The sequence below is a fragment of the Nasonia vitripennis genome, chromosome 5, assembly GCF_009193385.2.
Source record: "Nasonia vitripennis strain AsymCx chromosome 5, Nvit_psr_1.1, whole genome shotgun sequence".
In the NCBI taxonomy this organism is placed as follows: domain Eukaryota; kingdom Metazoa; phylum Arthropoda; class Insecta; order Hymenoptera; family Pteromalidae; genus Nasonia; species Nasonia vitripennis.
Genome location: NC_045761.1, coordinates 16,876,813 through 16,893,573, shown reverse-complemented (window position 1 = coordinate 16,893,573; position 16,761 = coordinate 16,876,813). Strand labels below are relative to the sequence as shown.

At 49.2% G+C, this 16,761-nt stretch overlaps 1 protein-coding gene across 3 annotated transcripts in view; it reads left to right on the top strand.

Moving 5' to 3' along the window:
- The window catches only part of LOC100117709 (homeotic protein distal-less), a 47,785-nt gene extending 38,793 nt beyond the window's left edge, over positions 1 to 8,992 (top strand). For 2 of the 3 annotated variants that reach the window (XM_031932668.2, XM_001601822.6), the window contains exons 3-5: positions 5,679 to 5,850; positions 6,102 to 6,414; positions 6,664 to 8,992. In XM_031932668.2, coding sequence (XP_031788528.1) covers positions 5,679 to 5,850; positions 6,102 to 6,414; positions 6,664 to 6,682 — 504 coding nt within the window. In that variant the 3' untranslated portion in view covers positions 6,683 to 8,992. Of the gene's footprint in view, positions 1 to 5,678; positions 5,851 to 6,101; positions 6,420 to 6,663 lie in introns of all 3 variants that reach the window. The other variant, XM_031932669.2, reaches the window with a different exon arrangement.
- Positions 8,993 to 16,761: the final 7,769 nt, after the last annotated feature.

Genomic DNA, 16,761 nt, shown 5'->3' with positions numbered 1-16,761 from the left:
GGAGAGGGACACCTCTCTCTCTCTCTCACTATCTGCTGCACGTGCGCGGGATGCGGATTATTTTTCCGATTGCGCTTCCGCCGCTGCGTTTATCGAGATGAACGCTGTGTATTTGGATTTCGTCGAATTCGGCGCTGGCGCTCCGCGACTCGATCGGCATCGCTCGCGTGTGCTCGGTGTTTACGGTTTGACGTTCCTTAATTGACACCCGTTCTCGAGGGTTAATGTACCGGCGGCGGCGTGCAATGATTTATAAGCAGCTTTTGCGTAATGGTTAAATTAGAAGTTCATACGTCCCAGCAGGCGCTCGTTAAAGCGATTAGTTTTAATCAAGTGGTCGTTAAGGCGACTTTTTAACCGAGCGCCGATCACGGTAATCAAATCACACACGCCTATGCCTTTTCCGACCGCATCTATCCGCGCGGATATACTTACTTTCCCTCGACATTCGGATAACATAGCAACAAAACTCGACCTGAAAATCAATGTCCGACAGCATCCGCACTTTTTTTGCTCGTTATTACGCCGTGTCCCGATAATTCAGGCCTGTCGATACGCGTATCCGTTATGGAATACGGTCGCACTCGAATGGGAAACATGCATCGCGAGTGCAATAAATAGGAACTGTGGCGCGTGCAGGACGTGGAATAAAAAAAAATGATGACGGGTCGCGATTGTTACGAAACCAGCCCCGGACTTCCGAGTTCCGTCTTCTTTTTTTTCCACTGCAACGGCGCAATTTTTCCGATCGCCGCGCAGTAGTGAGGTTTTGACACATTTCGTGTGCGGCTACCTATACTATGACAGAATAAGCCAGTAGCGTCATGCTTCACGCCGCGAGGCGGGAATAGACGAGAGAAAAACAACGAATACAGTTCTGCAGCCGTGAGAGTGGCACATCCCGCGCGTAAAGACAATCGAGTTGTCCTATACGCTCGCGCTCGCGTTGAAGAAAGAAAGACTACGCGAGGAATAAGCTTAGTAGGACGCTGCTATGTGCTGCGACGATGACCACGAGGCGAAGAGAGCCGACCTAGGGGACGAGGAACTACAGCTCGATGCACACCCGCGCGACACTCCGCTGCGCTTCTCATGCGCTCCGCTACTGTCTCTCTTCTTCGTCGCTCTGCGCCTGCGTGTTCTGGTCGTCGAATCACTCGGCTTCATGTCTGTGAATTGTTATAGACGCACACACACACTCACGGGTTGACTAAAAATCTCGTATACAGTCCATTCCCACCGGCTCTCCAATCTAGACTCGAGCCGGACTCGGCGGCAGCCCAGCGTGACGAAGGAGTGGATCTCTCTCTCTCTCTCCACCTACAATATGCGCCGCGCGGGAATACGTTATACGCACGCGGAAACCAGCGGACATGGGAATCGGGCCCGGGTCCTCGATGCCATTAATTATCCGCGTATAAAGGCTCGCTTGTGCGTGGGTACGAGCTTTTGCGCTCCTCTTTTCCGATTTTATTCGAATTTCCGAAAAGAATATACAGAAGAAAAATCTCGAAAGATTCCACGCGTGTGACAAGCACTGCGGTGAACAAAAAAAGCGCGAAAGAAAGGCTCCGCGTCGACAATAATAATACACGGTTACGCGCGCTCTCGCGGAGAGCGCGATGATGTAACGGCGCGTTATGAATATGTAGAAAATAATAATAAACGCGCGGGCTGCACAAAAGGGATAGAGCGAGCGAGAGAGAGGGATACACACGCGTGTATAGGAGAGCTGCTCGCCGACATTCCGGGCGTCGCGTCGCCATTGTCAGCGCCGAGGCTGACTGCGTACGTGCTTCAAATGTCCAATTCGGATATGTGCAGGAGAGACGTATGTATAGGTTATATCTATGTACATTCTTGCGACACACGACAGTTTCGATTTCAGGCTTACATGAGAGCTTTCGATTTTCACCAGTCGCTCGCTCGAACAAATGATATTATATACTCCCCCGTCGGCGCATCTGCACCGCGAGAGGTTAAGATAGGCCATTAATCGCGAGCTTTTTGCAGCCACGCTCCGCTGACTTTATACGACTGCGAGCGGCGTGTATTTTATTTTCTAAAAAAACGAGCGCGTATAAACAAGTCGACTTCGTATTTCGACTGCTGCGCATCACTGGCCCGCCGCCGCCGCCGACGACACCGGCAGGAAGTGCCTGCGCGAGCGTAGGGGAAGAGCTACGAGGGTGCAATAATGCGCGGGAGGGGAAAAATGAAGCGGCCGTCCGTGTGTGTCGGTGTATAACATATAGTAGCGCGTTGTCCGTCAGAAGGGCTGGGACTGCAACTGCAGCGTGGATCAACGGAATTTATACTGGTCCGCAGACATTTTTGTGGATGTATCCTGTCCGGCTTGGTTTTGCGAAGGGTTATAGTTATTGTCGTGCGGCAGTTGCCTTGTAACGTTATAGCTATATACTTATAGAAAAGTACGCCACGCGACGTGTCCCCGAAAAAACGCAGCGGGAAAAGCCCAACCCCTCCTACACAGTCATAACACGACGCGACAAGATTAACGAATCCAAACGGACGGCTGGCTAACGAGCGCGACACAGAAAACTATACACCTATCACCGGGCTGCCCGTGTACACGGGCTAATTTGATTTGGGCGCGCGCCAGTCTTTTATCCACCGGTAGCAGTACATAACACGCGCAGCGGGGGGCTGAAGAGAGAGGGAGATGATTGCCACCGTTGAGGAGAACCCCCGCGAACCCGATGACGCGGGATTAAAAGGGGCGATTATGCATTTGCGTATCGTTACCAGCAGCCAGCGCGGAGAGAGAATAAGAGCCAGTCGCACGATTTTCCAGGCTTTCGCAAAAATTCAATCTCCCCTACTCCGTTGTACTCGCATACTGTACTCAGCTCTGGCGGATAAAAAATGCACATAGCCAGCGGACGAATTCCTAGATTCCCGTGAGCGCTCATAAATATGCAAACTCTCTCTCCCTCTCTCTCTCTCTCTCTCTCTCTCTCTCTCTCTCTCTCTCTCTCTCGCGGGCCGGCGCTTTTATATTTTCGTCTAGTGCCGCGGGCGAGCAAAGCTGCTGCTGCTGCTGCTCATTGAGTATGCATCAGCGTCGATCGACAGCGAAGCCGCGCCTCTTGCAAGCGAGCGAGAGAGATGATGGCTACCGCTCGCTCGCGTCGCTACTCGAATCTCGCTTTTTGCTCGCTTTGTGTCATAAGCCTCATTAGCATTGATAATTCCGCTAAAGAGTGACCTACAGAATGCGTAATCTGCCGAGCGATATACCTGCTGTATACCGTTTCTCATTTTTCCCCAAGACCGAGCGATGGCAGATTATATTACAAAGTGTTATAGCTTTTTATTTATTTCGCAAAGACGAGCAAAAAAATGCAAGCGGCGTATCGCACGCAAAATTTTTTCTCTCCCACCGAGCTCACATACATACATACGTAATGTATTCCAAATGCATCGCGCCGGCGTCCGAATTTTCACGGGCATTAGCATACGCTTTTTGCCCGGCGAACTGCACACGGCCGCGGGCGGATTCTAATTCTCGGAAGAACGCGATACGAAATCGCGTTTCTTGCCGGCCGACAGGTGGCGACTGGTGTGCGAGTGTGTGTGTGTGTGTGTGTGTGTGTAACAGGGACGTCGACTCGAGTTTTGCCTTTTGCCCCGTGGAGTCTCTATTCGGCTCGCGCCCACGCGATGCATACACATTCCTAATTACTTTTATCTTCGGGTCCTTTCTTTTCTCTTTCTCCTTATGAAGAAAAAGTATCGTTGGATCGATCTCCGCTTTGGCGTAGGCTAATGGAAAACGAGCCGCTCGGTAGCTTTCTAAAATTTTCCTCGCTTCTACGTTCTCACCTTAATAACTCGGTTTCTCACGCGCATAAACAACGAAAAATTGATTTTTTTTCTCCACGCGCCGCGCGCCATCACTCGACTTTCGCCCGTAATTATCGCGGCCTCTCTTTCGCAGCACGCGAGAGCTGCTGTAAAGTACTGTCAATGTCGCGATACGTCATCGCTAATTGAAAGACTGAAAATCCCGAGGCGTCAAAGCGCGGCGCGGCTCTAAACCGCTGATAAATAAATCGCCGCGGATACGCGCTCGCTTTGTCGGGACTTTTTCATCGGGCAATTAGCCCGAGATTTACTCGATGCAGTATAACGCATGACGCCGTGCTTCTTGTCGCCGGGGCGCACAGCTGCCGCTGCGTATATTATTGTCCTATACAGAGGGTAGGCTACCGCGCATCCTCATTACATGACTGATTGACGAGCAATTTTTTCACTTTATCGCTGGAAAATTCAGTCCGTTACATACTCGCAGCCGCGTTTCAAGATCACGAGCCGCTGCTCTAAACGGCGCCGAGATTGCATAAAATATCGTACAGGCTGATGGCGAGCGCATAATATTTTGACTGCGCGCTCGGCTCGCGCGAAATAAGAAAGTCCGTGTGCTGTACACAGTGAGCCGCCTGATGCGCTCGTGACTCGATTAACGCGCCTGCACAATGCAACACTCACCTGCGCGAGCGCGGGGAGAGATGTAAAGCGAATGCGCGCGCAAGCCGTCTTGATATTCTTTTGAGGTTTAGCGAACCCGGCGCAGTCGTATAATGAACTCGTTTTGACATGACGCCCCGGCGTTCTCCCTCTCTTCTTCCTTTTGTTCGTCCTTTCATTATAACGCCGGCGTGTACAGTGCTCTCTTCCTCGCTCGTGGAATAGTTGGCAGAAGGAGAGAGAGATGCGGAGAGGCAAGTGGGCCCCCAGACTTAGTTGATTAAAATAACTGTAAAGCCGGGGCTTTGATTGACGTATCAGCGGGCAAAAAATACGAGACCGAGCGAGAGAGGGAGAGAGGGGGGGGGGACGACGCTAGGAGCAACGCCGAGTAGTCCGTCTTTCGAGACGCAATACTCCCCAGGCGATTACGCAACCGCGCGAGCTCTCCGCGCCGGCTTGCACAAAACGCCGCCGCTGGATTGTTTTTTTCGAGCGACCGGGATTGTTTGCGAACGAATTTTTCCTCGGCTTTCAGTCTACACACACCTACGCGCGATAATTCGGATTCGCTTCTCGATCCTCGTCCGATCGTGGAAAATCTATCGCCGGCGATGATTCTCCGGCTCTTTTATTCCGCGTATAGCTATACGTTCGCCAATTATATCCGCGCTCGCGCGAGCGAGCGGACAGACCCGGAGTGGTGTATAGATGACTTACGTAAGAAAAGCGCCGAGAGCATACACGGCTCACGTGTGCTGCTGTGTGTGCTTCCAGGCGCAAGTTATGGGTATATCGGCGAGCGAGAAAAAAAATCATGAAAAAAAATGGATATAGGAACAAGAATGGTTTTGCGTAGTACGTTCGCGCGCGTTCTGCGACATCGTACGATTTTGCGCAATCAGCGAAAATTCGAGCAACCATTACGCATCTGGAATCGTATGAAAAACGCTGAATCTCATTATCGGGATGAATGTTTTCCCGAATTTGTCACAAATTCTCCCCAGGCGATGAACGAGAGCGCATCAATCAGCAGCAATAAATCACGACGAGTCAAACTCGCCGCAGAGCCGCGGCTCGATATATAATCAATCCATCCCGATAACAATAGCAAAAAGCACACGTAGGATCCGTGTGATCTCGTACCGACCGGTGATTAACCGATTCGCTTCGGCTTTGTGTTGCAGGTGAAAATCTGGTTTCAAAACAGAAGGAGCAAGTACAAGAAGATGATGAAAGCGGCGCAGCAGGGCGGCGGTGGCGGCGGCGGCCAACACGGTAGTCTACTGGCCGGCGGCACTGCGCTGCCCGGCGGACCGTCGCCACAGCCTGGACAGCCCGGTGGACTTATGCAAGGAGGTGCGTTTGCATTTTTAATCTTTTCTTTTAGTGTGAAAAACTTTACCGGTTTTTCGGACCATTTAAATTTACGTTCCTTTGTAATGTTTTACATAAATTATGGACAATTTTATCAAAGTATTTGTACGACAGATAATTCAACTCTTCACCTTTTGTTCAAAGACCCTATAACCTGTCGTACAAGCGGTACGCTATAATATTCTCGAAATAAATAACTAATCGCAAACATCGTTTCGTTCTCGTGTTTCCAGGAGGCGGCAGCTCAGTCTCGGGCAGTCCGACGACGGGCTACCTGGGCGGCATGGGCGGCGGACCGGGCGGTCACACCCCGGGCAGCTCGAGCCCCGGCAGCGAGATGTCACCCCAGCACAACGAGAGCCCACCGGCGCCCGCCTGGCCAGGCGAGATGAAACACCATCCACATCCGCACGCGCCTCCGCACAGCCATCACCACCCGCACACGGCCGGGCATCATCCGCCCCCGCCACCCCCGCCGCCCCATCACGCGGGCTACATGCCACAGTACTCCTGGTACCAGGCCGACCCCAATCCCGGATTGCTCACGTAAGGTTCTGCACTTGTCATTTTGTTGTCATTTTTTTTCTCCGCCTCCTTTTACCTATCCTTTCTTTTGTTGGTTCACGATCGATTATTCTGTCTGTGCACCGTCGCTCCCTACGAAGACTAGCTCGTAGGAAGTGAAGACACTATACAAGTATAGCACCTACCATCCAAAAAAAAAAAATCGTCACTAGGCCCGAATCCAGTTCGACAGTCAGTGCTAAAACGACACGCTCTGTCTTCTTGTTACAGGGTGTGGCCGGCAGTCTAACGAAGCAGCGCTCGACAATCGTCCGGGACCTGTTTGAGAAGCTTTCAACGAGTCGACGTCTTGGCCGTCGGCGCGACAAGAAACTGTACTACCTAAAACAATTGAACTCGAGCTGGGACATACGGAGCGACGAGTGCGTATCTGCTCCGATCCACGGAATAATTAATACGCATACGCCGAGGAGCTCGGCGCGTTGTCGTCCGATCTATTAATCGAGATGCATCAAGCGATGCATATAGTGAAGTGTGATCTCGTGAATCGCGTACTAGGAAACAAATAACGAGAGGATATTATAATATAGAGGAGAGAGAAGGGAATCGTTACACGACGAAGAGACGTGTATATTGTAGGCAAATGTCGCATCCGTGCGACGTATACCCGACGATCCGCCGCGCTTATGCAAAATACGCGGGCGGACCTTTCGAGTGGCATGACATAAATGTACAAAGGAGCTGCGTGGCGGGATACGCGAGAAAGCAAATTGAGCGTTTTCATTCTGGAGGAATTTTTCTTGTTTCATACGTAGGCAACGATCCGGCGCGGACCTCGAATAATAGCGTTTGCGCGAAAAAAGCTCTCTCCGCTCCGTCTCTCTCTCTCTCTCTCTCTCTCTCTCTCTCTCTCTCTCTCTATCTCTTACCTTCTTCTCTCGTTTTTTTTTCACTTCTCGCGTGCGCAAGCAGAAGTATACGGGGAAAAAGAGGAGATTCCTCGCGCGGGAAAAATGTCTCAAGGCTCTTCTCTCCGCTGATGCAGAGTCGTTTTAAATATCGAGGCTTATCGTGCGCAAGTCGGAGACGCAACCGCGCATGAAAGGAGGAAAAAGCGTTGCCTCAGCGAGGCCGGTGTCGTGACTGTGCTTACGGCTACCGGAGAGCCCGGAAAAAATGAGGGAGAATTTAGGAGAGCCGCGCGCGCGGCAAGTTGCACAAATTTCTTTCTCGCGAGGAGATAGCGGGTAATGACATTTTCGTGAGCGGCTAGCGAATTTCGCGCTGTGGCAATGTGTATACGAATCCACGGCTGCTGGTGACGCAAGGAGCTCTTGAATTTTTCGTCGCTTTTCTTGCCTGCCGCGGAATCGATTATAAAAGCGTTGCGTAATCGACGAGCCACTGACCTAGATCCGGCCCGTTTTTTTTTTTTGTTAGAAAAAACATGCACTTTGGAATCGTCGCGCACGGGATCGAGCGTTTCCTCCCACGTTTTCGTCAACGAACAAAGTACGCAGGCAACGGTCGATCCGAGAACACACCGCGACGATCCCCGAGTGCTCGTGTATACTCACCCTCGCCGCGAGTCAGCTGTAAATCGACGATGTGTGTGTAAGGAGGCGAGTTGTATAAAGGTTATTGGAATCGCTTCTCTTCGCGCAGGATTAAGAGGCGTGAACGCGAGATACGCATATAAGTTCGCAGCCAGGCTGCGAATATTTCGGTGCAATAAATAATTAATCGAGTGAAAGAGTACAAGAGCGATATTCGAAGACTCTTCAGTTCCTATGTCAAACACTGGCGAAACGAGAGAAGCGAAACTCGAACACACGCGGATCGAGGGTGAGACGCGACGAAATTTTCGAGCCGCGAAGGAACGAGAGGAAGCTCCGAGAGAGAGAGAGAGAGAGAGAGAGAGAGAGAGAGAGAGAGAGAGAGAGAGAGAGAGAGAGAGAGAGAGAGAGAGAGAGACGAGCGACATGGGAGGCAAGAACGAGCAAAAGTGAAAGAGAGAGAGAGAGAGAGAGAGAGAGAGAGAGTCGTGTAGAAGTTTACTAGCGTTACTAGTTCCGACGTGAATCTACAAAAAAAAGAGGAAATCGATTCACGAGCAGTGTTCGATTTCTTATCACGCGTGTACATATATATATTACGAGATAGAGAGAAAGAGCGTCGGGACCCACCCACCCCCTTTTACCATCAGCCCACCTCCCGATTATCCCCCTCTACCCCCGCCCCCTTCCGCGTCCCATCTTAGCACGTAAGTTGTAAGTGGATCTGTGTAAAATATAATATTGTGATAAGAATGTAAAAAAAAAAAATAAACAAACTGTGGCGGAAGACTCGGGATTCCGAGGCACGGAGTGCGTCGCGCTCCGCGCTTCGGGACGCGAGAGCGCGCGCGAGCGAGGAGAGCGCGATTCCCCCTGCGATTTGTGCTATTTCACCGAGAGACGAAACAAAATGAATAAAAAAAAATTGAGAGAAGCAGAGAGAAACTCTTGTACGAAGTATAGATTACAGAAAAAAAAACTAAAATACCTTAATTATGATTAATATTGTATAAAATATGAATAATATAAACTAATTAATTCAATTTAACACGCTGATTGTATGTTTTTTCCTCATATTCTTCCTCATCCTTAGCAAGTGCGATGCGCGGAGTTTTAGCGTTTTCGCCGAAAAAAAGTATACATAGGGACTACAAAAGAAGAATCCGCTTTCTTTGTCCATCGCGAAGCTGCGCGCGATCGCCACCTGCCGCCGGCTCTTATAGCCGCGTATATAAAGCCTGCGCTTGCTCCACTTTTATGGACGTCTTCTATTCCTCTATATCTCCTTTCTCCTCCTCGTAGTCATCGTCGTCTTCTTCTTCTTCTTCTGCTCCGCCGCGCTGTATACACTAGAGCTCCGTCTTTACACGCCGCCGGACTGTACATGCGCGCGTTGGATATCTACCCGGTGTCTCGGAAAGATCAATCTCCACGGGAAAGAATTGATTGGCTGGCAGCGTAGGTGTTATGAAAAACACTGCTGCGCCTTGAATTATGCAGGCTCGGCTATTTATACGTTACTCTTTCTTACCATCGCCGTTAATAATTCAGCCCGTGACGACGTCTGTCTTTACGAGTGAAATACGGATATAGCACCGTACACCGAAAACGATCGGCATCCGGAATCGCGCATCGCCGAGCCGGGAAATCTGAAAATCAAGCGAGCAAGTGTCAAGTTGCACACAGCCCTCCTCTTGAATGGAGCGGCACAAAACCGCTCGCATATAGTGTATACGCGGAGCAGACATTGTGTCCACTTGTGCCTCGACTGTGTGTGTATACGGCTCGTATACAAAAGGAAGAAGAAAAAAAGGAAGAAGCACTCGACTGGTAATCTTTTTAAGGGTTCAAAACGGCATACACGCGGAGAGCTTCCAGTCGAGAGGACTCGCAGAGCGGATTTCCATTGTCGGTTCTATTATACGCCGCTCGCTCTTCTTCTAGCCATTGTCGTGGGCGTATGTAAGACGCTCCGCTGCCGCCGATGTGTATGCGTATACTTATATCCACGGCTACTTGTTTTTGTGGGCTGCGGTGAGGTATAAGTTTACCGGCTAGATCTCGAGAAACCGCCGCCGCGTGTGCGGGTGTGTACCTTTTCCCGTCGATCGATCTCCGCGCCAAGATAAGCTACTGCAACGCGATTCGAGATGCTATATTACGGTGTGTATAACGATCGCGATGGGAACGCAACGATGTCGTCGTCGCTCTCTGCGTGTGTACACTTTTTGAAATGAGCATAAGCGGCTCGGCACGTTACAAAGTAAGAGCGGAATTATCACACTTACGGAAATTATACGAATTACTCGCTAATAGCCGAGCATCTTCGCGCAACCTGCTTTTGTCTCATCGTTTTTAGAATTGCACTTCGCGGCGGCTTCTTTTTCATTATTATCGCGCGGCGGCGGGGGAATTGAGTTTTTCTAATTTGCAAAAACCACTCGAGCTTTTCACAACGTAATTCGCCGCGAAGGCAAACATCGAAAAATTGCATTACACACACGTGCGCGGCCGTGAGCGTGTCAAACAAAAGGTTGCTCTCGAGAACCACTTGTTCGGCAGTTTGGAATTCGGCGCGGAGCTGGCACACACTTGGAAGTGGTTGCAGCCGCGACGTCCTCGAGCGAACAATGCGCTCGGATTTCGTGTAATCGACTTTATCGCGCCGTGAGATCGAAAGCGAAGCTATACGTACTACGTACGTGCGTGATTCGCTCTGCGCCGCGCGCTGCCTGTAGCGCATGAAACGTCTCTCGAGAAGCGTACATGTGCGCGAGCGGCTCTTGAGAGAGCAAGCCGAGCAATTAGTATTTAACCCACATTAGATTCGTTGGCCTTTGCCGTTTCAGTTGCCGGACGAGCGGCGACGCGTTTCCGTGCAAGCAGGCCTTCTATATTCTTTTAACTTTTATGTTTCTTGTGAAACATTTTGGACAAAATTAAGATCTGCGCATAAGCGGCTCAAGTAGCAGGTCCAAAATCAGGACAGCTTTGGTGTAGTGGCAGATCGTTATATGTGCACTGAGCTCGAAAATTGCGATGAGGGAAGCAGTGAAGTACCCGTGCGCCACCTATCTTCGCTGGCCAGAGACTGACAGCCGAAAAGGCCAGTCCAAAACTGCAGTTTTGTTTCACGACTATTTATGGCTTGCTATGTCCTTTGCATACACATCAGTTGTACATCGCCTGGCGATTATTTATTTCTACGCGTAATTGAGACAAATGTTTCAAAATCACGGAAAATCGAATTTTATCGCGCGACAAGATCGTCGGGGTTACTGAATTATTGAAATTTCAGAATTGTGGGTTCGGAACGGGCGAGATTAATCGTTTTGTAAAAGAGTAATAGTATCGTGCCTCGTGTGTATAGGCGGACGACAAACACACATCACGTCACTCGTCCCAATTCATAGACATATCAACAGCAGTCGCCGAGAGAAAGAGCGAGAGAGAATCTCATTCCGCGGTACTGCAATTATCACTTAACTCGAATTAAATTTACCGTCCACTACTCGAGCCATCGTCGTCGTCGTCGTCGTGCGCGTGAGACAATACCGACGAGCGGATGGAGTCGATGCTACTTGATTATAAGCGACGGCATGGGAGCCTCCAAGCGATGACTTTTAAGACGTATGTGCGCGCGATGATGATGATTTATCGAATGAACTCGAAGGAGCTAACGGTGGCGGCGGCGGATCGAATTAATTTATGGCTTCACACGAATCTCGGTGCGCGCACCCTATTAAGTATACACGCACGCTAAGGCGCATTACGTGCACTTAACGACGCGCTCGATTGGATTAGTCTATACTCTGCTATTGACTGGATGTTTTTTATCTCTTAGTCATGCGCTTTCTCAACGCGAGGAGGCCTTTACAAGTCTGTGAATTTTAAATTAGAGATTTTGACGAATTTCAATGTTTTGGAGATCCCTGAATCAGAAAAAATGGGATGTGTTTTAGTGAAATTTGATGCTGAATGAATTTGTTACAAGCAATTTTATTTTAATTTTAATGTATGTATACGTACGCGTGGATCGCTTTCGTTACTGTCAACTCTCTGCGTCTGTGGCAGGTGGAAATAGATAGCGCATAGGCACTTCTTCATTTTCCTTATGACAATATTCACGCCGAGTCTAGATATAGTGTATATGGTGTCTCTGCATCAATGCCAAAACTGCCTTGTTTGGTCTGCTGCTTCGGTCGCTCATGCTGTAACTGCGATCGAGCAAAAAGATTTTAACGTATATTAGTGAAAATTCCAAACTTGCAAAATTTCGTTATCATCCATGAAAAACGGTAAGATTTTTCTTGAAAAATAAATATCATATAAATGAAACACCAGGGCACAAGTCTAATCTTACAACGCGCAGGTCGCTCAATATTGTCGAAGATAATGTTCACTAAAGTGTTAAACATATGGAAAATGTGATACATAGCTTATGAGGTATAAATACTGCTTCTAGACGACAAGTCTGTCATCTGAAACCCTACAGCGATTGAATGTTTCATTAACTGCATGAATAATTGGATAATAAAATAACAAGATTTGCAAAAATAATTCAAAAATTCGTAGATGTAGTTAGCTAATTTTCAAAAAAATGTATCGTAAACTATGGTCTTTACTTGATGATTTCACATACATTTCCCGACAATTTATGATCCTTAAATTTGAAGACGTAAGATGTACACAGAATTGGGGCTATGTTCAGGGACATATTGTCTATAGAACAGACATCTCGAGATATTAATTACAATCAGGGTGGATAATTCTAACCCACTTCTTTTATCCGCTTTTTCTAGGATATGTTTAAATTCAGTTAAACATCATAACGGAAAATTTCACGCTACAGTCGCAGCAACATTATGCTCGCGCACATTATACGCTCAAAGTATAATTTTCAGCGGAAATAAATTATAAATTAAATTCTCTCCCTCGCGCGAATAAAAAGCGAACACAACACGGGAGGCAGCCTCCGCTGTCTCCGTGTGTGTCGCCGCCGCCGCCGTCGCCGGGGCAATTTGCGATTCTGCGCGACAGCAAGAAGGGCGTGGCGAGCAGCTCACGCATGTGGGGTGGCTCGGCTCGTTTGCGCGACATTGTCGACCCCTGGCTGCTTCGATCCCCTACGACGACGACGACTACGGCAGCGGCGGCGCGCGCGCGATGCATCCCCCGCTCGCTCGCTCTCTATACATACACGCCCACGAGCGAGAGAGAAAGAGACTTTTTCGCGACGTGCCGAGGCTGGATGTGGAGGTATGGAGAGGCTGCGATGTCGCCAGAGAGATGTATACATGTACGTGTGTAAGAGCCAGCCGTTGGTTCGTTAGGCTGTTATGTGATTCCTTTTGAATGGAATATTATAAGGGAATTCCAGTTAATTTTTCAAGCGCATTACTTATACACATCACTAAAAATGTAAAATTACAGTTATTCGCGTACGCTGGCGTATAAATATTGTAAATATAAGCTCATGACATAAAGAATTAAATTGCAAAAACGGCAATCAGCGAATTAATAACCTGTCATCGCGAAGCCGTAAAACACAGCACGCAGCTAGTGGTGTATATACACATATCATAAAATAAAACGACAGTAGTAAACGACAAAAAAAATAACACACCAGCCGCAATTCAATAATGTTCTCCCGCAGAGCGCGCGCGATTGATTTCTCTCTCTCTCTCTCTCTCTCGCGACGTGTTTTAAAACCCTCCCCCTCTATACCCCCTATGTGTGTATGTGTATGTCTGGCTTATAAATTATCCGCGTCTTTACAGTCGGGAGAGAGAGAGAGAGACGCGACCACCGGACTATATTTACAGAGAACGTGAAACTGCGTACACGGGAGAAGCGTAGGAGTAGAGGAATCGATCGCCGCAGCGCCGCCGACGTCGTCGACGAGCGAAAGGGCATCGATTAGCCCTAGCCTGCCGGCGGGACACGAAAAGGAGTGACTGCTTTTCCCGCTTCGTGCACGCGCGAGAACCCTGTGTGTATGGAGTGTGTATTTCGAGGAAAAAAAGTAGTGTCGCGGAACGTTGAAGCCGGCTTTTGTGGTTTTCACGTGAGATAATAGCTCCGATTGTTCGCGCGGCTGCTACAGTGTATAATGTTTTTATTACGCTCTGAATTGGCGTTAAAATTTCTTCTTTCGATCAATTTGCGCAAGTGCGCTTTTAAGCTTGTATACAATTAGGATTAATAATCGATGCGCCGGTATAATCTCGCGAAATGTCTAAAACAAGGGCTCGTTTTACAATCGAGTAATGCCGCCTCTACTTTCCCAACTTTACAGCGCAAAAAGCCAGGCGAACTCGATAATGCAGCGGCACATTATTGCGGGTAAAAAGAGAAACCGTAGAGCCTTCTTTCTCCGCACGTAAAAATACCGAGCTCACCCCGTGTCCGTGAATTAGCGCGTGCACATGTATAGAGCGAGCCAGGGCCACGTGGCGCAACCCTTGCAAGGTACATACGATCCACTGGGCGGGTCTCACCTCGTACCTACTCTCTCGCTCTCTTTCGAAGGCTTTGTGTCGGCATACGTACACGTACGTGTGTACACCACACCTGGACGAGTATACATATAGCGTACAGTCGAGTCCGGCAGGAAAGAACTCGAGGGAGAATTTCGTAGGCATCGAGTAACTGCACCCCTGCGATTCTTTTTCTGTATACGCGTCGGCCCTCGTGCGTGGAAGCCAAGACGGGAGAAAGAGAGCTGGCTCTGTCGTCAAAGGAGTCTTGGGTGTGCGCGCATGTAAGTACTTGGCTGCGTACACGGGCGCTCGATCGGAAAGTTTGTACTGCGCGCGTGAGAAAATATTGACTCTCGCGCGCTCGCGTTTTCTTTTCTTACGCGAGAAATACTTCTTTTTACCGGCAGAAGCACGAGTTTGAGGTTGTTCCATTTTTAGCCCGCAGAGAGGTCTAGTGCTACTTCAAGTCTTTCGAGGGTTATCGAGTGTGTGTACGCTTAGGTGCCGAGAAAAAATTGCGGACAATGTCGAGGCCTTGGTATTATCTCGAGGAGGTACTCGCTCAGATAGCTAGTATATGAGTGTTTGAATTTTCGTGGGAAAGATTATAAGTTTAATTGAAAAAGTAACAACACGCGAGAGAAATCATCGACGATTGCACGATAAAACGCGCGCTGCGGACGTCCAAAGCGGATTTTGCAGTAGCCTATGGCCTCCGCCTAACTTTTAGCTTCTTTCCCACAGCACAAATCTGCCTACCTGAGCGAAGCGAAAATAAACAGATTTCCTCGCAACGCCGCTTGCTCGCTCGGTTTGTTTCGGGGGCAGTCGACCCCCTGACCCAGTAGTGCGGCGGCCCGCTGACACTAATCTGACACTAAATTTCCAACCGCGCTCTGAGATCTTATCTCCTCCATACGTCTCGGACGAATCTTCGTAGCGTAGCCGACTTTGGGAGGACGCCGCCGCTGCTACAGCTGCCGGCTGGGCTCAACGGGTTTTTCCCCGGTGGCGCTTAAATTTTCCCCAGAGAATCGAGTGTAAGATTCTGGAAGCGCCTTGTGGTGTCTTCTCGGTCCCTGGAGGGCTCTGCGCGTGTTTATCAGTTTTTCTGCATCTCCGCCGTGGGGCTAACACTTTGAGGAGTTTCGAATTTATTTTTAAGCGACCGAGTGTCCTTGCGATGAATGAATAATTTATTTTCAATATCGATTCACTGTAGGTGCACCGAGCTTGCAGCGTTAAATGGAATATTAATTCCCCAGCTCGTTAGCATCGCCATGAGGACGATTCGTCGCGCTTATAAAAGATGCAGTGATTTTTCTGCCCTCCCTCTCGCTGATAGTCTAATTGCAATGTCAACGACGAGAAAAAAGAGCGAGCATCAGCCCAGAAAAGAAAGTACACACACACGCGCGCGCGGCAGAGCTTCTTTTCTTTTGTGCTCCGCTCGCGGGGATCCATATTAATGCGATATTATTGCGGCCGGCTAAGCAGACCTAACAAAGTGGCATGTACCCTCGTTAAATATTTACGCACAGGTCGCGATTAGGAGAGCACACACTATGCACGCACGCGTATATGTATACGTGTAATTTCTGACAAGTCGCGCAGGTAATCGACCCGAATGTCGCGGTGAGCACATCGATAATTAATTAATCGCTCGCTCGTTCTGTATTTATTCTTGCGGGGCTGATTACTGTGTTTGTGTCGCGCGGCCACACGGGAGAGATTACTTGTACTTTTTTTCGCATCGTTAGTGTTAGAGATCACGGAATATTCTGGTGGGCTGTATAATATAAGCGGAAAAATCAAGAACGAGCGTAGAGTCGAAGAAGCGAACGAGTGTGTGTAAACCTCCCGCTATACATCTGACGTAGGTCGGGTCGGGGAAATGGCGCGATATGTGTACATGATAGGCCGCTCGATTATTCGCTGAATAAATAATCAGAGGGGACAAGACGGTTGTGCAATATACTTGCATACGAAAATCCGGAGGGCTAATCGCACCGAAAGTTCAGATCACGGAGAACAAAGTTTCGTGTACGGTTGGCCCGCGAGTACATAACGGTCCCCGAAACTTGGCGCACCCTCCGCCCGATAGAGAGTCGAGAGCATAAAAAAGTCGCCTCGGGGCGAGTTCACGCCCCCGGTGTCTCGGCTGACGATCGCTTGCGCGACTCAAAGGAAAAGCGCAAGATGCGATATGAAAGCCAGCGGGCGCAGCATAATGCCGCTGTATACTGCTGCAGCAGCAGCGCATAACACACTAGCGGCGTTTTTTATGGCGAGCCTCTCTTTTTAATCGCGAGCGCGTGGCATTGCATTGT